At 40.1% G+C, this 26,388-nt stretch overlaps 1 protein-coding gene across 5 annotated transcripts in view; it reads left to right on the forward strand.

Moving 5' to 3' along the window:
* The first annotated feature begins 14,541 nt into the window (after positions 1 to 14,541).
* The window catches only part of LOC143122001 (P-selectin-like), a 34,437-nt gene continuing 22,590 nt past the window's right edge, over positions 14,542 to 26,388 (forward strand). For 4 of the 5 annotated variants that reach the window (XM_076282766.1, XM_076282767.1, XM_076282770.1 and 1 more), the window contains exons 1-9: positions 14,542 to 14,622; positions 14,855 to 14,933; positions 15,197 to 15,589; positions 15,966 to 16,070; positions 16,761 to 16,949; positions 17,726 to 17,911; positions 25,196 to 25,381; positions 25,547 to 25,735; positions 25,920 to 26,105. In XM_076282766.1, the coding sequence (XP_076138881.1) occupies positions 14,575 to 14,622; positions 14,855 to 14,933; positions 15,197 to 15,589; positions 15,966 to 16,070; positions 16,761 to 16,949; positions 17,726 to 17,911; positions 25,196 to 25,381; positions 25,547 to 25,735; positions 25,920 to 26,105 (1,561 nt within the window). In that variant the 5' untranslated portion in view covers positions 14,542 to 14,574. The remainder of the gene's footprint in view (positions 14,623 to 14,854; positions 14,934 to 15,196; positions 15,590 to 15,965; positions 16,071 to 16,760; positions 16,950 to 17,725; positions 17,912 to 25,195; positions 25,382 to 25,546; positions 25,736 to 25,919; positions 26,106 to 26,388) is intronic. The other variant, XM_076282769.1, reaches the window with a different exon arrangement.

Genomic DNA, 26,388 nt, shown 5'->3' on the forward strand with positions numbered 1-26,388 from the left:
TCACTGCAGTAGACCTGCATCACTGTATGAAACATTACAAAAACATGAAACATGACATATTACATAGAACTGTAAATCATCTGATCATCTAATAATTACTATCTAGGCTATATATAACATTTATTTTATATTTGGCCTGCTATGAAATCATGTAGCCTATTGAACAATTTCAATTTAAGCACAGCTCAGCTTTAAGAAACTCAAATAGCATAGATGCATGCTTAGCATTTTGTGATCATTAAGGCTACTTTCACAAACTTTTAGCCAGCTGTACTCTGATTTACCAATATCTCGGTGATATTTGTAACATTTATTTTGTATTTGGCCCGTTATGAAATCATGTTGAACAATTTAAACACATTGTAAAACTTAAAGCCCAAATTTGGAGACATGCATGTCGAAATTTACTGCAAATTCAAAACTGGATTACTCTGGAACGGCTAACTGTACAGGGGACTGCTTTACACCTTTGTGTTCGGTAAGGTCTGCTGTTTATACTGATATATGGTTTGTCGTGTGTTAGAATACGGGTTCGTGAAGTATTCCACCGAGATTAATGGGTAGGAAGATCATGGACGCAAAACCTTCAGTAGAATGTATGATTGAATTGAATTATATTATTTACTTTTCTCGCGAACCGTTCAACACAGCAATTATCGGCTAACATCGTTTAAAAGCTGAGAAAAAGCTCTTTCATGTGATACTTGTGATGTCTGTGTGATGAATAGGCTACTTCGCGAGTAGTTCAACTGAGAAGAATGGGTGAATAATAGACCAATAGACTGACTTGGACTGTGGCCATATGGGGGAGATGACTCAGTTATGAATAGTGTAATATTGTTAATAAGACTTCCTAGGGGTGGCAATTATGTCTTGAGGGATGCCTTTTCCTCGTAATAATTTTACTTTGATTAAAGGTTGTGTTCTTTAAGTGTAACAACTTGTAACTGTTGTTAAAATCTTCATTTAGGTCTATATTTTATTGTTTGTAACTGATCTGATTGAATTTGATGGAGAATTACACTCTTTTTACATCATAAATATGGTGTGCAACCATACAGAAACAACATTTTTCACATGGTAATATTATATATGGCTATTAATTCCACTTTTTGCACACAAAACCCCCACTTAATGTCGAACGGTTGTTGGTTCTAAAACAATTCCTAGTTTTCAAACTTTGTGTGTAAAAACACCTCCTTCCTTGTTGCCTATGTCAAAAACGATTTCTTAATCTTTGCTTTTCTTGATGCTTTCCTTGACCTGCCATGTCATTCTGTTGTCTACCTTAAGATAAATTTGTCTTGGAAATAACCTAATAGTCTAACCTAATAATCTTTTCAGTCATATATTGACTCTTGATCAATTACTAAGTGTGGGCCTATTGTGGGCCTACTGTCACATGTCCACAGGAGCAGTTAACTGTAGGGACAGGAAATGTAATCAAATGTATACCTTGTCATGTCTTGATTGATTCACTCTCACTACAACAATGGTCTCAAGTCTCATCAAAGTACTCTCAAATCAGCTGACCTCCAACCATGTGATCCCAAATCAGATGACCTCCAATCATGTGATCCATATCAATGTAACCAACTGGGCAATTCCATGCAAAGGTTATCCTTACCATGGGAAAAAAAAGTTGTGCATACGCAAATTGTTCCATAGTAGGCCGATTGTAACTTGTAACTGTTGTTAAAATCTTCATTTAGGTCTATATTTTATTGTTTGTAACTGATCTGATTGAATTTGATGGAGCATGACACTCTTTTTACATCATAAATATGGTGTGCAACCATACAGAAACAACATTTTTCACATGGTAATATTATACATATTTAAAAAGTGGATAAATGGACCCAAGGTTCAAACAAATTGTGTCACTTGACAAATTCCAGATTGACAAGGGAATGGTAGAGCAATGTCTATGCTCAGCTTGCATTTAAGACCACAACTCCTTACATTTGTAAGGCTTTTGTTTTTAAGTCAGCAAGTTCCATGGCCATGTCACATCCATAACGTTTTATAGGAAAAGTTTATGCTACACAGTGTTGATGCGACAATGTCCATAGTGTCTGCGCAAAGTTGATTTATATCAATGTAAAGTGCAGTGGTGGAGGAAGTACTGAATCTCAGTACTTAAGTAAAAGTACAAATACACAGAGAAATATTTACTTTAGTAAAAGTAAAAGTACCACAATATCAACCCTACTTAAGTAAAAGTAAAAAGTACCTGGTTTTAAATGTACTTTAAGTATTAAAAGTAAAAGTATTTGCATAATGATTTATTCTCTTAATATCTATATTCTAAAAGAAAAATTAGTATGGGCTGTGGCATTTTAATTAAGCTAGTTTTACTCTAGTTATACTCGACTAGATAGTTTTAAGCTAATGCAATTGTGCTTACCATCTGTGGCCCAGTTTACATTCTGACCTACAATTCTAGAGACTGTAATTCTGGTTATCTACTAGGGTGATCTGCTGAGTATATCATTCAGCAAAACACGAGAGCCTGAAGTTTAACGGGGTAGACCAGGGAAACGTCGGGTGGATCGTAATGCCAATTCTGCTGATTGAACAGAAAAGTTGCTGAGAAAGGTGTCTTTATGATTAGGTTTAGTTTCACTTGCGCAGACGCACATAGACATTGAATGAGCGCTCACATTTCTACCCCCCAATTGTAGGCACTGGCGCCTTAATGCAGGGGCTTACCTGGGCTTCAGCCCAGGGGCCTCGACCAATGAGGGGCCTCCTAATAATAATAATGATAATCAATAATAATAAACGGCGTGTCCGTATTCGCGGCGTCATTAGCCTACTCTGGAGCTAGCCTAAATAATTGAGCACATCGTACTGCTCTACAATTACATCCATGCAGAGGCCCCCTTTGTCTTCTCCAATTCTAAAATGTAACAAAATGTAACAAAACGTAATAAATCCCAACGGGTGTAGAGGAGAGGCTGAAACTGACTGACAAACTTATCATACAAACTCTGGAGATAACGTGGGTAGGATTGAAGCAACGATAAACGAATGACGTGGATTCCTGTAACTGTCCATGAAAACAAGGCATAGCAGGTAAATATCGTAACAAATGGCCTGGAAATGAAACGGCTTTATGTATTTCACTTGTCTCATTGGAGTGAACGCAGAACATGGGCTGTGGCGCAAATAAATGAATTAGTGATCTGCATCTCCGTTCACCAACAGCTAAGTTTGTGCTAACCCATTCGCACATATAATAGTCTATGTTATGTTTTCTCCATTGTTAACGTGAGATATGTCTCCATGTAGTGTGATAATGCATAAGGTAGCCATGTTCACGTCACATGAGCCAGCTTGTTCTGTAGGCTAAAAGTATTTCTGTCCTCCCAAACTGCGTTAAACTGGTGTGTTAAGTAGACAGAATTTCAAAAAAACTCCTGGGGAACCCCCCGACACGACAAACACATGCACTTTTGAAAAGCGTTTAAACGTCCATGTGTACCCATCTTTTAACTTAGCCTACAGCCAGTGTTGTAAAAGTTCAACGCTTGTTTTCGTGCAGTAGGCTAGCCTTTTTGATAAGCGATGTCATGGGTAGGCTGACGTGATTCGAGGGCTTTCTGTTCCTGTTTATGTAAAGGTTTTACGTGCTGAATAATGATAGGCTACACTGCATGTTATTAACCAAAAGCGCACGCTATGTGTCGGGTCAGATCGCGGGCCGGGTATCATTTAATCATAATTAATATTTGCGGTTGGGGGGGGGGGGGGGTCCTTAAAAAACATATAGCCCAGGGGCCTCGGGTGGTATTAAGGCGCCCCTGCCTGCAACACATGTGCATGTAAATGAGTGTGTGCATATGTGAGTGTGCTTTTGTTTATAAGAGTGTGTGTGTGTGTGTGTGTGTGTCTGTGTGTGTGCATGTGCGTATGTGTGCCTGCGTTTGTGTGTTTATGTGTGTGTGTGTGTGTGTGTGCGTGTGTGTGTTTGCATGCGCACATGCGTGCCTGTGTGTGTGTGTTTATGTGTCTGCATTCATGTGGGTGGGTGTTTGTGCATGTGTGTGTGTGCTTGCCGGTCTGTATGTGTTTATGTGTGTGTGCGCTTGCCTGTCTGTATGTGTGCGACTGTGCGTGAGTGTGTGTGTGTGTGCGCATGTGCGTGTGTGTGCATGTGCGTGTGTGCATGTGCGCGTGCATGTACTTTATGTGTGCACAGTGCCGGTTCAGACCTCCATGGGGCCCTAAGCAAAATCCTGCTAAGGGGCCCTCCTACCTGAACTCTGAGCGCGAAAATGTAACCATTTTTTTACAGTATCGTCAATAGTCAGTAACCCAATACAATCATCCCACCCCATTTTGGATGTCTATGGAAGTTACCAAATATAGTGTTTTTCCCTATAAAGGACTAGGAGAAAGAAACACAATTGTGTGTGAATCACCTTCACACAGCAATAAATACCCAGTTTCAGTGTCTGGGCTGTTTGCTTTTGATGCTTGCTGTACCCCTTGCAAAAAATAACTGCTGTTTTTTCAAGTACAATTCAGTTATACCACAGTAGGCTATAGTGCAGTATAGTATTTTTTTAGTGTCCAAAATACTGCATTTTTGTAGTAAAGTACAGTACTATGCAGTACAAGTCTAAAATACTGCATTCCCTGCATAAGAACTGCATATTTTCTCCAAAACTGCGGTTTTCATACTCAGAAATCTGCAGTTTGACACTTGAAGTAATGCAGTTTTTTTGTAAGGGTCTGGTTGTGCTAGTAGCCTACTGGCTGACTGTTCTTCACCTGTGTGTCTGTAGTAGGCTACTGTACTTGCCAAAGACATTGGCTATGAACTGGCTACCCTGATTCTCTTATTATTTCAATATTTTTTTCAAACGTAGACTATTTTAAACAATCATTTTAATACTTCATATAGGCCTAATTTACCATGTGCATCTATCATCCATGCAGCACAGCGAATCAAATACATTACAAATGTACAAATCAATACATTAGGCTAGACCTACTTTCCATTTTGCATACGTTCAGTTGTAAGCTATAAAGCTTGACTGAAACATTGTAAAACAATTAGTTCTTTTAAAAATGTATGGGAAGAATGAAATCAACTATTAGTTTCGACGGGTCCTCGCTTGTTTCTGCTGAAAAACTGCTAGTTTCATCCCGAGCTGCACGTTATGAACGCATTTAAAGATGCGGTCATTTAAAAAAAAAATATGTAGCCAGTCGCCCGCATTCAAACAAACGGAATATGCGATTATATTTCACAACTTTGCGAAGTACTGTGAATGGGAAAGGCTGGCTGGCAAGCAAGCCGCAGACAGATCAGGGGACAGATCACTTTCCTGTTAGGTAGGCTTATGCTAGACCAGCAACACGCGCTGGAGAGACGCAATGTTGACATCAAACCATGGAACGAACGCAAGTTTACCCGACTGCTGTTCCCGCTGTCATTCTCGTGGCGTTTCTTCCGTTTTTCATGCATTGAATGGTAATTCGGTTTCATGTTCATCTTCGTAATGTATGAGGCACTGTCGCTATAACTGTATAGGGCCTAACTCAGGGCTGCCAACTTTTCAAAAAACCTTGGAGTGAGATTTGGTGGGGCCAACCAAAATTTTGCTGCGGAAATTTTTGTTTGGCTCATTCAGCATTATACCGTACAGTAAACAAAACGTACATCAGTGGTTCTCAGGTGTAGGGACCAGGCATGGACGGATTATGAACTTTCGGGCCTCTGGCCCACATGTATTAAGGGCTCCACTAATTGTCGCATATGTGGAAGGGGGGTTTGGGGGTCCTCCCCCAGAATTTTTTTAATTTGTTTGATGTGATTTCCTGTATTCTGGTGCATTTTGGTAGCTTAGAAATCTAGACACACCCTAGCGGCAGCAAATTACATTTGCTTCCAGGGCTAGTCTAGCAACTCTCCGTTGGCTTGTGAGCTCGAAAAATTAAACTTCTATCAGGCCAATCAAATCGTCTATAGAGTCGTTAGGGGGGCATAACATAATGATGGATGGCAGAGTTGCAACGGTTTGGCTTGAATTCCCTGCTACTTGAAAACAAAGAAGATGGATATTGCTGTTGGCCAACAGTGTGACACGAGTTAAGCTTGTTTTGAGATGGCAGATGACAAGTTTGAACTGTCCAACTAGCTCCGCTGGTGGGAAAACGCATGGGACTCAGTGCTGTCCTATTGCGTGCAGAGGGAATTTGAAAGACAACCGATTATCCGGCCACTCGGACTGAGCACTGCGAACGGTGAGTGCCCAGACCCTACATTTTAATGCATTTAGGGAATGGCCAATACTAAATTCAATCAGATTCATAGCCTACATCCTGATGTGTTGATATTGAGGCAATGATTCCATGCAAAGGCTTGGGCTTCAGGGCCCCCTGACACCTTGGGCCCCTGGGTCTGGGCCCAGAAGGCCCGTGCAGTAATCCATCCCTGGGACCAGGGTCCCAGAGTTAAATGAACATTGGTATCAAAGGGATCTAGCCTACTACTGGGACCATGGGCGTCGGAGGCATTGTGAAAGTGGGTGGGACATATCAGGGACAAAAAAAAATATTTTTTTGGACTAGATGCAATTTCCTAAATTCTGGTACATTTTAACAGGTTATTTAGATACTTCTATATAACAAAATAAAGCCAGCCTACGAAATTAATAAAAAGTAAATCATGCATAATTTAAAAATAACTCTACTTGGCTACGCAATAAGGTTTCCATTACAGCACCGCAGACGTTCAATGAACGCATGAAAGCGGATGGTTTGTTTGAAATCCCGACACTCTTTCAACTACATGAAACGTAATAGTGATCATCAAATACCTCCCCAGATTTCAGTGCCCATCAGTCCCAACATTTAACAATATAATCAAACAGTCCAAAAGTAAATTAAATATCAAACTAAACCGAAAATGTCATGCTTTTGAAGGCCTACCAGTATGCCGCTCCAAGAAACGCATGTCTCAAAATAAAACTTAAAGGAAATAAAGGGCTGTCTCGAATACAATCCTGCCCCTAAAGGCCTGTACTTTGTCTTAAGACCCTGGCCATAATTTGAGGATTTACAGTATCTAAGTAGACAAACTGGCTTCAGATATCCAACAGAGTGAATAGAGATTGTGCAGTCTTAGCTGTGGTTAGTGACGTGATGCTGTTAATGGGGAGTTTTACATAGCCTAGCGTAAACCTACAGTATAGGTTATTATTTATTTGGCGTACCTATAAGGCTTTTTACCTTATCAAAAGTGAGGGGGATGACTGATCTCTTCAACACTGCGGGAGATTTGGCGCTTGTCACTGTGTGTGTGACAGAAGAGGAATGGGAGAATGCGTGTAACAAAAAAAAAAAAGTTTATGAGCGATTTACGCGCAAATGGGAGAATCCAATGAAAATGACAATGAAGCACTAAACAGATGCTGAAAACAGCACTGGTATTTCGCACGGCAAAAGTGTGTGTGTGTGGGGGGGGTCCAAACTAACAATTTTAAAAAGTGGGTGGGTGTTTTGTAAGAATTTAAGAAATGTTTGTATATTTTAACTTTTAAATGCATCAATCAGGTGCACTTTTAAAATAAATTCAGACTTGCTTATTTTTATGGAAATATTTGTGCTGTAGCCTAAGCTATTTTGCACTTCAGAATTATAACCATGCACACACAGGTGGAATAGTTATGTTGATATTGCAATAAGTTCACAACCACAAAAACATATGCTACATTTCACAGTTCAGAAATGTTCAAAAATGTGTGTACATTTCAGCACTTAATGAAATTATGCAGAAGTGGTCACCTGTGTTATTCAGCTAGTTTATTTAAGATAATATAGGGGAGACCGGGGCTGGTTGGAACACTTTTCACTCTCGGTTATATTTCTCCGTCTTACAATGCGTTGAAATGGTCAAATTGTGATTAACTGAAAGCTTGGGATCTCAGCTACAAAATGTATACATTCAATGTCAACAAATGATCCCTTGTTTTGAGTTATACATGATTAAAGTGGTGTTGTGCACGTGTTCCAACCTGCCCCATGCACGGGGTTGGTTGGCACATGTAGTCGGGGTTGGTTGGAACACCTATGTTATAGTCCTTTGCAGTACTCCTTTTGCTTTTGTTTGAAGTGCTCATCTATATCACTACCTGTAGGGCTTTGCTGATTTCTTTTCTGTGTTTTTATTCAGTAGGGCCCACCGTCAAGACCAATTTGGTCCCTACCGATTTTTTTTTTACTTCAAATGTTTAAAAATGTCTGAAATGCTTCCAAATGTAAAACTATGTTCAGTAATTACAATAACAATGTTAAAATAAAGATTGATGATGTTTTTATGTGTAAAATACAAAGTTTATAGATTTGTCACAAAATAGCCAAAGAGAATGTATGTGCCAACCAACCCCAAAATCAGTGTGCCAACCTGCCCCGCCCACATTAGGTCAAACTTTTTTGCACCAATGCTGTTAGCCTGCTAATATCGGTCACCTCAGGTTTTTAAACTTCATTTTAAATTGTAGATGAGTCCCCTAGCAATCAATTATAATGAATATTTTTTATATATCCCTAACTATTACCCTTCTAGGATGTATTTAGTGGGAGGTGCATATTCTAAGTTTTGACACTACAAAATCAAAAAGTTGTTCTCACCTAAAGGGTTAATGACCTGGAGACCAGTTACATACGTGAGTTTACTCTACTCAATAAGGCCGTCAGTTTAGTGTTGGAATTTTGTTGCAGCTCCCTCTAGTAGCCTGGATATTAACAGTGTCTCAACCTGCCCTTGTTCCAACCAGCCCCGGTCTCCCCTATTGGTCATTGCAATGGCCATAGCCTATAGCCTACATGCTATTCCTTTTTCAGGATGTACCCATATCTGCATGATGTGAATGTTTGCATATGGCTTATGTCAGGCTTTATATCAATATTTGTGTCTCGTTATTTGATTTTCTTCATATTTTTGCATTAATGTCACTAGGAAGCATGCCAATATAAATATATTCATTTATCTGTAATGGGATTGGCTGGAACCTGACAATATAAGAACCATGATAGTGGGATAATCTATGGCTGAGCAATTTACAAAAATGTATGTAGGCCTACTGACAAATAGTTTACATTAGAATACATTATAATTTCGCCCCAATGAGGCTATGTAGAAATGTGTTGCAATTTCAAAACCGGATTACTCAGAAACCACTTATTGCACAGAGGCATGCTTTATATCCTCGTATTCGGTACGGTTTGCTGTTTATTGTGATATTGGGTTTGCCACGTGTTGTGTGAAGGGTTAGTGAAATATTAAACCGAGAGTAATGGGTGTGCACTGTGTGCAAAATGCAAATATGATTAGCCTAAATTGCACGTCGGTTCAATGTTAATTTTCTCGCGAACCATTTATCACAGCAACTTGGCGCTAATATCATTGGAAAGCTTAGATTCCGCACGTTCACCTGATGTGTGACATCATATGTATAGGTTTAGTTTAGTTGAACCTCATCTGCCAGGTATTTTATCTACCAGGTTGACACTTCAGCGTGAAAAATACTCAATAATACTCAAAGCATACCTGAAGCCGGGGAAATGCGGGGGGAATGCGCCTGGGACGGCTTCTGAAGTAGCATCGCAAATGAGAGAAAATTTAGAAAATTCCACAGATAGGGGGTGCTCTTGAACCCTCTTACCGTCTCTGAAAGCATAACCGTGGCTCAACAGGTAGATCTATAGATAGGCTAAACTAATTTTTCAGGCATCTGACGCATCTGACCGACCGGGTTGAGCGTGAGAAATCGGGGGTGTGGCGTGTGAGTGTGTGAAACTAATCAAATGCGTGTGTCTCACGGCCAATGCGTGAGAGTTGGCACCTATGCTAACTTGTCTGTCACTAGCTTGACTCAAGAGGAGACGGGGGAGGGGGCCTTCATTAACTTGCGGGGCCCTACGCAATTTGCGTAGTGTGCGTATAGGGAGAACCGGCCCTGTGTGTGCAAATCACAAATGAGTGGGTATGGGTTAGGTTGATTCGGGCTCTTGAGACTAACATACCATAAATATTTTGTCATCTTGGGTGCAACGGTTCAGGTAGGGCTAGTTATTTTGGGGAGTGGCCACCAAGTTTCATGTTCCCTGGTGTTTCAGTAACCCGGGAATCACTGACCAAAATTGATGACGGTAAAAGAAAAAAATAAATGTCTTTTTTATATTTTGAATGACTTGTTGTCCTGATTCTTCCTGTGAATCTTAGTGGGCTGAGGAAGCAATAATTTCATCGCTAGTTTTTCATGATTACTATTTCAATTGTTTCATATCAAAATTCACTACCTAATTATGTGTTTTATGTAGTTTGTCGAGGACTGGTTCAGACACGTCACATCCATAACGTGAAACCGTCACATCCATAACGCCAGTTTTTCCTACATAATGCATTATGAAAATGATGCATAGTTTCAAAAACACACTTTTTGTGTTCATTCAAGTCTCCTTCATGCTACATATATCATAGTTTCGGCAGTTTCCTTCAAAATTCACAGAGTTTGTACAAAACATGTAATCTCTCACAAAAGTGTGTCCATTTCATGTCACATCCATAACGCTGATAAAATGCCTTGTATTCTTAGGATGAAATTGATTATATGAAATTTGAGGATTTCTCAGTATTCAGAGGACAGAGGTTACATTAAAAGTTATGCAAATTAATTCACTGATACTAATTTTGCCCCCACTCTAAGGCATTTTGTTTACCAATATGAGTCCACATCCATAACGCTGGAACTGCCCAACTACAAACTAGGTAGCCTATTTAAGTGAAGTTTACAGAGCATTCTAGGAGCCATTCTGTAGTCAGAATCTCCCGCACCACTAAGGTGTGTAGCCATCATCCTCTGAGCTGGTATGTTCATTCTCTGATTGCTTCATATGGCTTCCTAAATGATCCTTTAACCTGTTTTCGTAACTTTCACATTATTCATTTAGATGTACCTTCTATAATGTATTGGATGAATAGCTTGTATCTGACAAATAAATTGTTATGCTTTGACCCGCATAGTTTTCTAGAATTTCTTTAGATATCCCTCAAAGTTTAAGATGTGCCAGGAGGAACGGCTAGGATTAGTCTCCAGGGCCGTGGGGGATAAATCAGTGCAGGGCCGTAGTCACCATAGACATTGAGGGGGACGTGTCCCCCCCAATATTCAAATATGACCAAAATGTCCCCCCCAATATTCGGACATAGAAAAATAAATAAAGAATAAAGTGCTATACTAGGCCTACAGGAAACCAACACGTACTGTAGCTGAAATGTAATCAAACGTAAATAACGCACAAATTAGTGACCTATGGTTCCAGAGTAGCCTACACCCCTGAGTGGTTTGTCCTGGTGATTTTCCGTTTTTCGTTAGTGGAGTGAGCTATCAAAAGCTTCCATTTAATGCACCCTACTGCGGTGAGGTAGGGCTGTTAACAATATCGCAAAAGCTACTGGTACAATTTTCACAAAACTTCTTGAAAAGGTGTAGCACAGGCTAAGGAAATCCCATACACGTTTGGAGCCGATCAGACTGAAAGGGAACATTTTCCATATTGTAGCCTATTCTCGCAATGATAGCAAAAGTGAAACGTTTTATTTTAAATGATGAATTGTGCAAGCCTGTGTGATTTCTTTCACGTCTTTCAACATAAATAATGCATTCATATGCTAGTAGTAATGTCAGAAATTACCGTTTATAGGCCTCTTAGAAATTATTGTTGCATCTTGCATATTATTTAGATGCGCACACAATCGCGCAGCCATGCAGGCAAAACGATCAAATGTGGCGACGTTTACAATAGGCCTACGTGATAGCCTACAGTTAATGTGAATCGCGGACAATAACCAAAGAAAGGAATTTGCACCTCCATTCACCAATGCATACAGGGGTAACATGAGGTGGGTCAGACAGAAGAGGGGCCTGTCTTAGTGGCCTATTCCTGAATCCTGTCCCTTTCAAACTATGTTAAAATTGTGTGATTAGCCGCCAGCATAATAAAATCTAAATTAAAAGACAAAATCTTATTAGACTCCAAATGAGTCTAAGCATTAGTTTAAAACAATCTTCAGGTGTAAGTAATAGGCTAAGTCAAAGAACCACATTCTGTGTAATATAGAGGTTATCATAAGATACTCTAGTTTGTAATTTCTTTTAAAGTATACATTTTGAACACAAATGGAGTCACTGGTCCAGGGATGGACCAGTGAAGTTGCTTCTTCTCCACCCTTCTCTTTTCACAAAACTCACCGGGGGGGGGGGGTTCATAATCCATCCATGCCATTCCTATGTCCGTCAAAAGTTAATTTTTGACTGACCTAACGACTTGTTTGTGATTTTTAATAATATTTTTGCATGGTAGGAAATGTATTGAAATTCTGTTTGAGGGTTCCTCAGACCCCACCACAGATTTGGTCCCCCCCAATGTTTACATCATGACTACGGCCTTGAATCAGTGAAAGTGTAGGCATGCTACCAGGAGAACTGGCCATCGTATTATACTGTGGTGGGTCACTGATTTTATTAGTAGTCTGGGATTAGACAGCTAACCTTAGCACACCCTGAACCCTCTGTAGCTTCGGTAAGATGTTCTGCCCAGATGAGCATAGTGGTCCAGGTCAGCACTATAGCCTCTTTCACAGGATCATTACTCAAGTAAAGGTGCCTCCCGAATTAATCGGCCGAGGAGGGCCTCGCACACTATTCTTGGGGAAGATGCGTCTAATTAAATAGCTAGAAGGCATTCTTGTAACAGCATTGTGGGTAGGCCTACATCGGCCTACTATGGATAGTAATATTACTTTGACTGAAACTTCTCCATATCTAGCGGGGTCAGAATCATTAGGTTAACAGGGGTTCTATAATCAATTGTTATTTCCAACAGCGCGCGGGACAGCTTCACGATTTCCTTCGACCACTCCCAGTTCCCTCATTGGTCCTGACGAGTGACGTCTACAACCCCACTCTCCTCTGGGAGGAGCTACAGGTCCCTCTGCAACCCTTCTGTTTGTTTGTGCATGTGTGTCACCTACTAGCCTGGGTTTTCCCATGCTGCCGTACGCGCGTGATTTTATTTACGCTGCTAGGCAGCCTGGATTCCATGGAGCAAATTTTCGCCTCAGTTAGGGGACCAATCACAGAACGGATGGAGGGCAGCAAGACGACGACGACACACCGAAGCCGTTATGAGCTACGTACAGACGCATTTGATAGACATTCGTAGCGCCTAATAAACGGCTCTGGGCATTCGTAAACCACGTTTCAAATACGAGAAAATGAATGTATAGTTCCCAGACCCTATCATCTCAATGACATGAGGTCTGACATTAACCAGGCTAGTCACCTACACTGAAAAAAAGAGAATTTGCTGGATTTACTTGTTTTTATCATGTACATCGGTTGCATGTGAATGAAATGTCTAGAATTAGTCCATTTCTCTTTCGGTTTACAAAATTGATTCATGTTGTGATAAAGTATTTCCAATGAAATTGATTAGGCTTACATGAAATATTCATGTAATTTCAACATAACTGTGTTATACAGGTGCATGTACTGAGGCATTCAGTTGTACTTAGTATTGCAACATCATCGATGTTAAAGGAAGATAACTTTGATATTTAAGACTTAAAGATGAAGTCTTAAAATGAAACATGCTGAATACTTGTGCCATAGTATTCAGAAGCATACATCGAGGTTGGAAACATGTGACATGACAACACTGATACTTTGTGCATGCTCAATACCTAATTCATTACTTAGTACTTGGTGCTTCACATTGATCTGACATTATTCTGTTGGGATAAATTCATTGCTGTGGCAAAATATGTCAGTTCAATGTAATAACATTGTGTTTGAAAGAAAAACATCAGTTTGTTTAATTTCATGTTCTTTAGTAAATGTGACCCCCAGTATATACGCTTACCTTACTTGATTCAATTAGAAAAAGTGAAGTACTCAATTGGAATGACTATTTGACCACAACAAGGATGTGTTTCATTCAAAACTAGGCTGTTTTATGTAATTGCAATGTAATATTGTTTGATAAATTGGACAGCCCTGACTTTTTCTTTTTTACAGTGTATATGTCTGTATAATTGACTCATGAGGATAACACACCCCATTATCTTTGTGGCAAGTGTGTGCAGAGTTTCCTGTAGATGTTGCATTAAAAGATAAAGGAATGTTGCAAAATGTATTACATCATGCATATTCCGTTGAGATCCGATTTGAAATGGCTTAGCACTCTACCTGCTAGTTAGACTGGTGACAGCAGCCACTAATGACAGTCACTAATACAGCTACCTCACTCTCACTGGCTTTTGTTGGGTGTTCACTGGGAGATACGCTGTAATGCTTCATTTCTAACCACAGGAAGTGTGGCCTGTGTGTCTGCATAATTGACTTGTGAGTTAAGCAAGGATAACACACCCCACTATCTTTGTGGCAAGTGTGCAGAGTTTCCTGTGAATGTTGCATTAAAAGAGAAAGGAAGGTTGCAAAATGTCCTTTTGTAGGAACAATGATTCAATAGTCAGGTCAGCTTTAGAGTGTGTGAATGGGTCTGTTGAATGCTCAGTCTACCAAAACATATGTCTGTGAAAAGGTAAGATTCTTCTACTCATGCTCATATTACTCACTGTCATATTACATCATGCCTCTCACGTGGACTTGCACTCAATATAAACGTCTTTAAAGTGTGTTACTATGAATTGTGAATTGAATTTGTTGGATGTGAACCATCCTCTGCATCTGTATGTTGAGAGGCACTGGCAAAAGAGTGACTGGGTGAGTTCTGTCTTGATGTACATATTTGTTGGCTTGTATTGGCATTGCAGATGCGCTCTTGGATATTTCATCAGCACTCATCCATGGTGACTGTGGCATTGGGGATTACTTTCATTGCAATAAGTAATGGTGAGTTATCCACAATGACATTGGTTTTGCACTATAATACATCACACAAAAACAAAGATTCTGATGCACTCAACAACATGGGATTTTGCTTCTTTATGGTATACATAACAAAATGACAAGGGACAAAACGAAACGTTGCTGTGTATCAAGGTACTTTGTTGTCAAGGTGCTTGCAGCCATTTCAAGTGTATTACCCAGTATGTTATTATTTTGTGTGAAAGTAGGATTCAAAAGGCTATGCTTATAATATGTCTGCCCTTCAGATTTGCTTCCAAGTCGAATGGGCGTTCAGGCCTGGACTTATAATTACACCACAGACCCCTTGGACTGGGATTCGGCTCGACTCTACTGCAAGAAGCACTTCACCGACATGGTGGCAATCCAGAACAAGGATGAAATTGCCTACCTCAACAAGACGCTGCCTAAGCCTGACAAAGGCTACTACTGGATCGGCATCCGGAAGCGGCAGGAGAAGTGGACCTGGGTGGGCACCAATAAGGTCCTGACACCCGAGGCGGAGAACTGGGCCATGGGGGAGCCCAATGACTTGGGCGACGGGCAGGACTGTGTGGAGATCTACATCAAGAGACACAAGGACACGGCAAAATGGAATGATGAAAACTGCAAGAACAAAAAGGGAACTATCTGCTACACAGGTTAGAATAATTCATAATTAATTTAACACGAATTGCAAGTTCTGATGTGATAAAAACTAGAAATGCTTAGTCACTCAGTGGCATATAAATGCAGGTTATAGTAAGAGTAAAACAAGATTCTTAATTATTTCATTTATTTTATATTGCAAGAATATTTATTCTTATGAGATGAAACAAAAACAAACTGCTTTATCAATGGCATACTGAGATGCAGGTGCTATATGAATAAAAAGATGTTAATGTATTTAGTATTTACAATCAGACTATTTACTATGAAGTGCATCCTGTATCGGTAGAGTAGCACTGAGTGATTTGTGGGGACAGTGGAGTTGAGTGTTGGACCTTTGTGTGTGTGTTTGTGTTTTAACTCCAAAAGCCTCATGCTCTAAGAAGTCCTGTCAGAATGGGACGTGTGTGGAGACCATTGGAGACTTTAAGTGCAGGTGTTACCTTGGCTTTGAAGGCCCTCGCTGTGAGAGAGGTAAGTGTGTGTGTGTAGTTAAAAACCCACATGCCTCACATCGACTATCTCACACCCTTTCTCATCAGTGTCAGAGAGTAATGTAACCGTTTAGTCTCCCTCAGCTGCACTGGGTGGGCGAGTTTAGGCTCCAGAGCAGGGCTTAGTGGGCTGTCTCCACTTTGATTTCATTTTATGTCAGACTTGTTAGATGTTAGATGTTAGAGGAGAAATCCCGTGATTTTTCACATAGATCTCCGAGGTCACTAAGTAGGCCCTACTGTCGGTACGAGAAAAAAAAGAAAAAGCCTCCAGGCAGCTACGGTGCTACAGTCTGGGGGCATGTTCATGGGCCCCCATGTTCATGGCCCAAGAGTGTAGTGCTGTAGCTCGGTGACATTGAGAAATGTAGGTGAAAAATAGCCGGATTTCAGCTTTAATATTAAAATATTAGGCATGCTCACATTGAATTTCCATACACAATTCAATAAATGTTTCATGAAATACTGTATGCACCTAAGGCCCTAGCTTGGCTCCCAACTCGGCCGAACAGTTTCACTCGCCTTTACATTTACCAACAACAACACTCTTGTAAATTATTAGAAAACAAGTTTGCAGTCAGTTTCTTCATAGTGTAAAGGCATTACGCAATGCTGTCCACACCTTGTACTATTATGGAGTGATCGACTAATTGACCTGTTTGACCTGCAGCTGTGGAGTGTCCAGAAGTGTCTGATGTCCCTAGTGGAGGAAGCATGAACTGCAGTCACCCCATTCCTCCCCACAGATGCAACTCCACCTGTGAATTCAGGTGTGATAAAGGCTTCCTGCTCCAGGGAGCTCAGAGAACAGAATGTGATGCCACAGGCCAGTGGACACACCCAGCCCCCAACTGCACAGGTACAGAATCACACAAAAACACACATTATTGAAGACACAGTAAATGTATATTTTTTCCATTTAGAATAAAACACAACAGTGATACCAGTTGATTTTATTTTTGGTTGCTGATCAGTCAGTGTGAAAAATATGAAAAGATCACTAAGATGAATGAAAGAGTACTGGCTGGATGAGAATATTTTCAGGGTGAATTTGCATAATGTTTTAGACATTAGTGTGAATTTCTTTACTCCCTCCCTTTACCAATATCCTTTCTCACCTAGTATATCATTTACCAAAAGTGACTTTGTTTTGCTACTTATTTTTGCAGTGTGTCTGCAGAGTGAACAATGACAATTTGCTTTAGAGAAGTGGGACCTGCCAGTTTGGAGCAGTTGTGCAACCCTTGCAAACTCACAGACCTCTGGCGCCATACAGTTACAGACTAGGGACACGCCTTCGTTAGAGCAATCTCACAGAATCATTTTGTTCTTTTGGAGTACCAATGGCCGACTGTCCTTCTCATTCATTAGCTGATTTGGTCTCCTGAATCACAGGAGAACTTCAACTTCAGTAATGACCCAAGAACTAGTCTGCATCACTGTTGTCATGCATACTGTATGTCAGTTTGTTTATGTGTGTGTGTGTGTGTGTCTGTGTGTGTGTGTGTGTGTGTGTGTTTGTGTGTGTGTGTATGTGTCTGTGTGTGTGTGTGTGTGTGTGTGTGTGTGTTTGTGTGTGTGTGTATGTGTGTGTCTGTGTGTGTTTGTTATTAACCATGCTTACCTTTTCTCCAGTGGTCACCTGTGATCCTCTGCTGGTGCCTTCTGGAGTTCACTTCACCTGTGAAAACCCACTGGGTGCCTCATCCTACAACTCTACCTGCAATTTCTCCTGTAAGGCGGGTCACACTCTGACGGGACCAGCCAACCTCACCTGCCTGGCGTCTGGAGCCTGGTCAGCAGCAGCACCTGTGTGTGAAGGTGAGACCCTCCTGTCAGCAGGATGCTGCTGAGACTGAGGTATTTGCCTTATTCACCCAGTGGCCAGAACAAGGCTAAAGAGTACACTTACAATTACACCTAAGTCCAGCAGATGGTGGTAATGCAAACTGTCAAAAAAAGAAGCTCACAGAAAAAGAAGGGTTCGCTGGCATATTCTTTTTCTTCTTCAATGAGTTTTTTTTGGCAGTTTGCAAACGGAGTGCATTACCTCCGCCATCTGCTGGACTTAGGTGTAATGGCAAGTGTACCCTTTAGCCTCGTTCTGGCCGAGGGGCGAATACACTTCAGGTGGCTGGATAGTGTAAGACACTGAGGTGTATGATGAGTTCTGATGAATGGCATAGGCCTGGCATAACATAAATACAAACATGAAAACAGGTGCATGAAGAAAAACAGAGAACGTGTTTTATTCATGTGTTATATAAAGGCCTTAATGTCCAGTCATGCCCTTCAAACAACCTCCATGATCACACTGCTTTCTGTAAATATTTATAATTTGTACTCCATTCCCAGGTAAAAAAGTAGTATACTTTGTTATTTCTAGTGTGTTAGAAATATGATTAAAGTACATGAAGTATAAAGCAAGTATGCTTACACTTTTTGTACTTTATGTGAAGTATGTTTAATGTGTACTTTTAGAAAGTATACTTCAAAGTAGATGTTATTAAGTTCAACTTCAGTGTACTAAAATTAAATATACTTATTGTGCAATATTCAAAGTGTTTTTGTAATGTACTTTTTAAAAGTGTACTTTGTTGTTAGTGTATTTTAAATGGTAAAAAAGTTTATTTAGTTTAAGTGTATTACATTGCTAATACTTGTAATATAGTGTACTTATGGAAAGTATATTTTTTGGTAGGCCTAATACATACATGGGCAACATACGGCCCGCGGGCCACATCCGGCCCGTGGGCTTTCCCTGACCGGCCCGCGTAAGGTCCGTGAAAGAACAAATAGTCAAGAGCCTAGCATAGCGATAATGCACGCAAATCAATATCGTTGCTTTTATTTTGAAAGCGACTGCTATTTGTACGCCCATACATTTGTGCGTGGATGCATACGATGTAAACACCCTCACTGAATTGTGCTGGTGAATAGAATTTATGCTTCTGCGTCGACACAATGCAGTTGCCTTTAAGTCGGCGTAAACCTTTCAAAGTTTTGTGTGTCTTATGTCTGCGTCGCTCACCACCGCAAAGGTTGTCAGAACGAACTCCTGCTGTTTGTTGGCGATACGAAGTGTTAATTTCAAAACTTTACTGGCAGATAGATAGTTTACATTCGGATAACCCCGTCATTGTAACCAAAATATGTCTGAGTTTATTTGCAAAGCTTATGTTAGCGAACTAGTATGATGCTACTACCCACAGGTTGCTTGAAGCAGCCGGCTCAACACACAGGGCGAGTTGGCCAATCACAGTTGTGAGCCTACATTTTTAAAATAGTTTTCTTTGTGCATGTTGATTAACTAATGACAGCCTACTATAGTCTGCTCCACATTTTCATAGTCTAATTCTGCATAGAGTTAATTTAATGATGGTAATGATTTAATGATGAAATATTGCTGAGTGTTGATGAAATGGTGGCACAGGCCTATGGTTGTACTGACTCCTTCACATTTTCATGGCCTAGCCTAATTATGACCGCCGCGCAGCGAAGCGGCGGTCATATAGGTTTAGTCAGATTTTTTTTTTTTTTTTTTTTTTTTTTTTTTTTTTTTTTTTTTTTCTTTTTCGCATGCCCAAATTGCCGTCAATGAGTCCCGGGACACTGAAAGACCGGGGTACACGAAACTTGGTGGGCATGTAACCCCACATGGATAGCATGGAACCATCGTTTTTCGTTTTGATCTGTAGCCCCCCCGCTGGACTGGACCCCCCGAAAGGAGGGTAGGGCAGACACAGTTTTCTGGGAATATCTCGAAAACCGTAGGGTTTAGGAGGACCATTTTTTTTTGTATGTTGATCTCAAGGGGCCATGTCAACCCATTCCATAACCACTCATTTCATGTATAGCGCCACCTAGTTAAACACAAAAAAGTAAAAATGAGGTGTTGTAATCGCAGGTATCTGTGACCTAACTTAGTCAAAACTGCACGAAATTGGAAGTGTAGGATCATTATGACACCCTCTGAATGCACGCCAAGTTTCGTGGAATTCCGTTCATGGGGGGCCACACAATAAATAAATTTATGTTACTATACACCAACTGGCCTGTAGGTGGCCGGAGACAGTTTTCTGTGAATATCTCGAGAACCGTAGGGCCTAGGAGGTCCACCTTTTTTTTGTATATTGATCTCAAGGGGCCATGTCAACCCATCCCATTACCACTTATTTCATGTATAGCGCCACCTAGTTAAAAATTAAAAAGCAAAAAATTAGGTGTTTTCATCACAATATCTCTGGCTGACATGGTCAAAACTGCACGAAATTGAAAGTGTAGGATCATTATGACACCCTCCGAATGCATGCCAAGTTTTGTGTACTTTCGTTCATGGGGGGCCTTACAATAAAATAATTTATGTGTACATTTAGTGACGTACACCAACAAGGATTCCCGGGACACTGAAAGACCGGGGTACACAAAACTTGGTGGGCATGTACCCCCACATGGATAGCATGGAACCGTCATTTTTCGTTTTGATCTGTAGCCCCCCCGCTGGACTGGACCCCCCGAAAGGAGGGTAGGCCAGACACAGTTCTCTGTGAATATCTTGAGAACTGTAGGGCCTAGGATGACCATTTTTTTCCGTATATTTGCCTCCAGGGGTCATGTTAACCCATTTCATTTGCACACATGTGCACAAACAGATACACACACACACACACAGTAATCATACGTATGACACATACTCACACATATGTACGCTTCCATGCACAGACACATACGCAGGCACACACACAAGCACGCACACACACACACTCACACACACACACACCCACACACATAACATAAACATAACACAAACAATCAAGAATTTCTCAGAATTATGAACAGGCAAGATGGAGGTGGGGTTGTATAAAATGAATTTTACATGTGAAAATCTATGAACTAATCATGTTTTGGTACTTGTTGTCTAGCAGATACCAGTGAGAATTGAGTGTGGATAATGCAATTTAGTGAGACAGTTAGAATCATATAGGCCTTTCAGCGTGATTTCTTTTTGTGGAAAAAATGTGCTGGACTGGGCGGCGGTCATATTTTGTACCGCTCTGCGGTACATCTAGTTATATAGATATTGTAGTACTTTTTTATATCAGTCTTTGAAAACTGAAAAAAAAATGTCAATGTCAAAAAATAATTTTCGAGAATGAGGATTAAATACTGGACATAAATTAAATAGCCTATTGCTGTTTTTCCTTTGTCTTCCTCACATTTTCATCTGTTCTTACGAGTAGTAAACAAAACCATATGATTTACTTAATGTTATACAAGAACAGAATAGAATTGGACAGAATTGAGTTCAGACTTGAGTTCGGTATTTTGGGTCCGGCCCTCCTCAACAGTCCCAGTTTGTCATGTGGCCCCTTGGGGAAATTAGTTGCCCACCCCTGGCCTAATACATTGTTTGTATAGTTTCATAGTCATAGTATTAAGTTCAACTTCAGTGTACAAAATTAAATATACTTATTGTGCAATATTCAAAGTGTTTTTGTAATGTACTTTTTAAAAGTGTACTTTGTTGTTAGTGTATTTCAAATGGTAAAAAAGTTTATTTAGTTTAAGTGTATTAAATTGCTAATACTTAGAGTTGTAATATAGTGTACTTATGGAAAGTATATTTTTTTGGTAGGCCTAATACCTTGTTTGTATAGTTTCATAGTCATCTCACCTTTAATAAAATACTAATGTGTGTAGCTTTTAGGCCTGATATGTCAGCCGCATGGATGGCAATGTGCAATAACCTAGCCTAGACACACTGATCTATCAGTTTTGGTCATCAAATAATATTTTTTCTTTTGTTGATTTTGTGTCTTAGTAAGGTAGTAGCCTATACGTTTGTGATGTAGTAGAGGTTGTGAGAGGATGAATGTGGCATTTTGTTAAATTTATAGGCAACACAGTTAAATGTATAGGCAGTCCAGTGACCAATAACATGGCTGTTTGAATTTGAAACGGAGTGGGCGGATCTGTGCAGCTTTCGAGCAAAACGTGGTGTGAGCAAACATTAACGTTATTTTATACAGTCTATGCTTGTAACTTTATTTGCAAGACAGATGGACTGTAGAGACCAGAAAATGCATACGTTTACGGTCCGTATAAGGTTACAGGTTTGTCCAAATTAAAGATACCATAAATTCTAGTCATGCCAGAGACGTTGGTCCTACAGAGCCAGAAGGACTCATCATATGAGATAACAAGGGCTGAAGCCAGTTGGATCTAAAGTGCCAAGTTATTCGTTATCAGGTGAGTCCCAAAGCATAGGCTATTGTTAAATGATTCTGATGTAGCTTACTCTTTATGACCTTCGGTAGTCTTTGGAGAAGTTAAATTGATGGCTTAGCAATCTTTCAAGAGTTTGTTTTTATCCTTGCTAGTACAAGCTAGCAATGCCAGATCACGTCATAAGTCATAAACGTCGACCAGATCCCTATCAAGAAGAAAACTACATTAGCCTGCTTTGTGTTTGTGGGATTATTGACAAGCGTTGGCTAGCACTAACGTTAGACAAACTATGATGGAAGAAAGTGTGTTCTTTATTAAGCAACGTTTGCCTAAAGTTCACCAATGTTCTTTAATATTATGTGTGGTGTAGGCTAAGTTAACTCACAGAAAAGAGGATGGTGCTAGGCTAGTCACACTTCACATTCATTAGGCATGCTAATGACATTGTAGCTGTTTTTTTCTTTAATCGTGGAGACATCTTTTAAAATGAGTCTACAGGACAAATTACATGCATTTTATGAAGTAGAACGTTTTTTTCCACCATTGATATTAGAGGGGGAATTAAACCTGGTGTTCTACTAAGTTAGTGCTATGAAGCTTAGGCTACATGATTGATATTATGCCTGGGTTTATGCGATAGATTTAGATTTTTTTTAATTATTTGTGTTTGACAGAGCATTCAAGTTCATTTCATGGTAGTGTTTGTAATTTAATCTGTAGCCTAACTATGTTTTTACAGGTGTTCCTGGACAGTTTTGAAACCGAGATGTCTGAAAGCCTCAAATAATCAGCAGTAAAGGTAAATAGGACCTTGTCCCATTACTCTTAAAGCATAACTCAAGCCAAAATGCAACCTAGGGTCTTTTTGTGAATGTACCTGAGTCAAACTTTCATTTGAAAGCATAATTAAGTCAGAAGCGCCACAATTAAGCTTGACTGTATTGTCGTTTCTGGGTCAAATGGCATTTTGAATGGGAGTCGTAGGGGCAGAACTATTTTGATACATGATGATTTTGATTCATGCATCAAAATAGTAGGCTAGTGCCCCTACGACTCCCATTTAAAATGCCATTTGACCCGAAAACGATAATACGGTTGTATTGGAAACAAAGGAATCTAAGGTAATCAAATGCAGAAAACAGGGTGGTTGCACTCATATCGGTGCCAAGGTGCGCAGCGCTTTGAGGAAAGACTACCTGGCCAGGTCTACCCATACCAGGATGGCAAACAGATGGTGTCAATACCAATTTGACCCATACAAAGTAAATGTCAAATAGGTACAGATAATCTGTATTAATCTCATCATTGCCAATGGATTTCTGTGTAAAATATTGTTTATCTTGTAAAATGTTGTCCATCCTCTTTCTTTTCACAGACAACAGAGACAAATTCTCTAATACCAAGGTCAATGCAATTGACTGCTGTCCAGCCCCGGGGTTGCCACCGAAAACTTTATGCATCTTGGACTGGAAGATGGTGTGCTAGTAAGGAAGCTAGCTACCCCAGCTTTTGCCACCACATCTCAGTGTTGGGAGGGAAGTTCACTCACTGCACAACTCTACCAGCTGTACCTTTCCTCCTCAGCCATGATCCGTAACCACCATGGTTTTCTTTCTGGGCCAGAAGACTTTGCAAACAAATAAGCAATAAATGATCATGCATTACAAATTTAGCCATGTTAGACTGTTAAGTTGTTGGCTTGTAGGCTGGGTGTCCAGTAAACAATTTCAAGCGTAGAGGGCAAATTCTCTCACCTAGGAGGGTAAACAACTTTTGTTTTTCATGAAATCTGCATTTTGAATTGATGGTCTACCAATGAGGCTGTAGAGTATCGCGCGACACAATAGTGGCAAAAAGCACTTGCGCGATGAAACATGCATTCGGGTGTATTATATTATATATTATTTCACACATGTAGATATTAAATGTGTGCGTGCAAATTCTCTCTGCGCGTGCGCACTCAGAGGAAACTGCTCACCAAGCATGGAAGAAAATGCTGCGAGCGAGGAGGAATCTGACCAGCGCTCCAAACAGCCACTCAAAATCTATGCATGTGAAATAATATAATACGCCCAAATGCATGTTTTATCGTGTTACCACATCCAACTTGAAAAGATATGCTTAAGAGATCCATAACTTTCAGAAAAATGTTTTACTTTTGTTATGGATGAATATTATGTTTTGTTTTCATTCATGTCAATAAAATGTTTTTCTCATAATCAAAGTTTAATTTGTCATGTAACAGAATAGGTAGGAGAGTACTAATAGTACAATTTTAAATCACACTAATATTATACTTAAATTGCATGCCTTTATAATGCTTAAAGTATCTTAAGACTATACTTTTATTAACATAACTGCTAAACTTTCAAGGCACTTATTGTAGTCAGGAAGTACATTTGAAGTTAATTTAAAATATTACAGAAGCATGCCAAATGAATAGAAATGAGGATGATAAGAGTGTATTCAAAATACACTACTACACTATTGTTAGTTATACTGTAATGCCTTTTAAGTACATTTCCAATACACTTGGGATGTTACAAAATTGTACTGCGACTGTGTTTCGAATGCTCATAAAATCTCTTTTTGTATAATGTACTTACACTTAAAGTTTGAAAAAAGTTGTTCCATTTTAGCACACTAATTACACTCAAAGTATAGTCAAGTTGGTATTAAGTTGAACTTAATAAATAATTCAATACACTTAATTACACTTGGATTTGACGAAAAAAGTACAAACTGTACTTAGTACACTTTCAAAAAGTATACTTTTAATAGTTTTTTTTTTTTTTACCTGGGTTGCCAAAAGTTTATAAAGCCTTTGTATAAAGAATACACAGTTTGTGGCATTCATTGTCTTTTGATATACTTCAGTGGTACGCTGTGGCCAACTAAATGCCCCTCTTAATGGCAAGCTACGGTGTCAGGACCCCTTGGAGAAGTTCAGCTACAACTCCACCTGCTGGTCAGAGTGTGATAGCGGCTTCATCCTCAAGGGAAGCAGCTCCACGCACTGCTCCGCCCGAGGCCAGTGGAGCCATGCCCTTCCTGTTTGCCAGGGTAAAGAAACACTCAACATAAGCTTCTGTTCTCTCTTCTGTCTGTTTAGAAACTCACCAACTTCATTGCCCATAACTGCACAGATTCCACCACAGCATTTACTTCTCACCAGTCTGGAAGCCAATCGCTATGTCTAGCCTCTCATGTCTCTGTCTCATTCTCCAGCTGTGGAGTGTCCAGGAGTGTCTGATGCCCCCGGTGGAGGAAGAATGAACTGCAGCCACCCCATTTCTCTCAACAGCTTCAACTCCACCTGTGAATTCAGGTGTGATGAAGGCTTCCTGCTCCAGGGAGCTCAAAGAACAGAATGTGATGCCACAGGCCAGTGGACGCACCCAGCCCCCAACTGCACAGGTACAGACACTGAGTGGTTAACAGAGGTGTGCCAACACTAGCTGAGAAGAAAGGAAATACAACAAGTGCTGGATGTCAGTGTTCTTTGGTGTGATGATGTATATGCACAATATGTGTGTAATTATCATGAAAATATATTGTTCATGGATGTTGTTGGAGTCAGTTGTTCTCCCATGTGTTGCAGCTGTAAGGTGCGAACATTTAAAAGCCCCATCAAACGGCACATTAAGGTGTCAGGACCCCTTGGAGAAGTTCAGCTACAACTCCACCTGCTGGTCAGAGTGTGATAGCGGCTTCATCCTCAAGGGAAGCAGCTCCACGCACTGTTCCGCCCGAGGCCGGTGGAGCCATGCCCTTCCCATTTGCCAGGGTAAAGAAACCTTCAAACCATCCTTACAGTTATTGTCTCTATTGCTACAATACACTTAATGAAACTGAGATCCACTCGATCTTCATCTTCACCTTCTTTCTTATCTCTTGATCATGTGTTAACACTTGGTTCCACATGTTTTTTACACCCTTTTTCAAAACATTTAACATACCTCTCATAAAAAAACTCCAAACTCTATTAACGTTAGTTTAACTGTGTTGAACAAATGGGAAACATATATTTTCAGCTATCAAATCAAGGCCGAGGCCCAAGACATACATTG

The sequence above is a fragment of the Alosa pseudoharengus genome, unplaced genomic scaffold, assembly GCF_046254945.1.
Source record: "Alosa pseudoharengus isolate Yale_2024_CS ecotype anadromous, Long Island Sound unplaced genomic scaffold, YU_APseudo_1.1 YU_APseudo_1.1_scf_13, whole genome shotgun sequence".
Classification (NCBI taxonomy): domain Eukaryota; kingdom Metazoa; phylum Chordata; class Actinopteri; order Clupeiformes; family Clupeidae; genus Alosa; species Alosa pseudoharengus.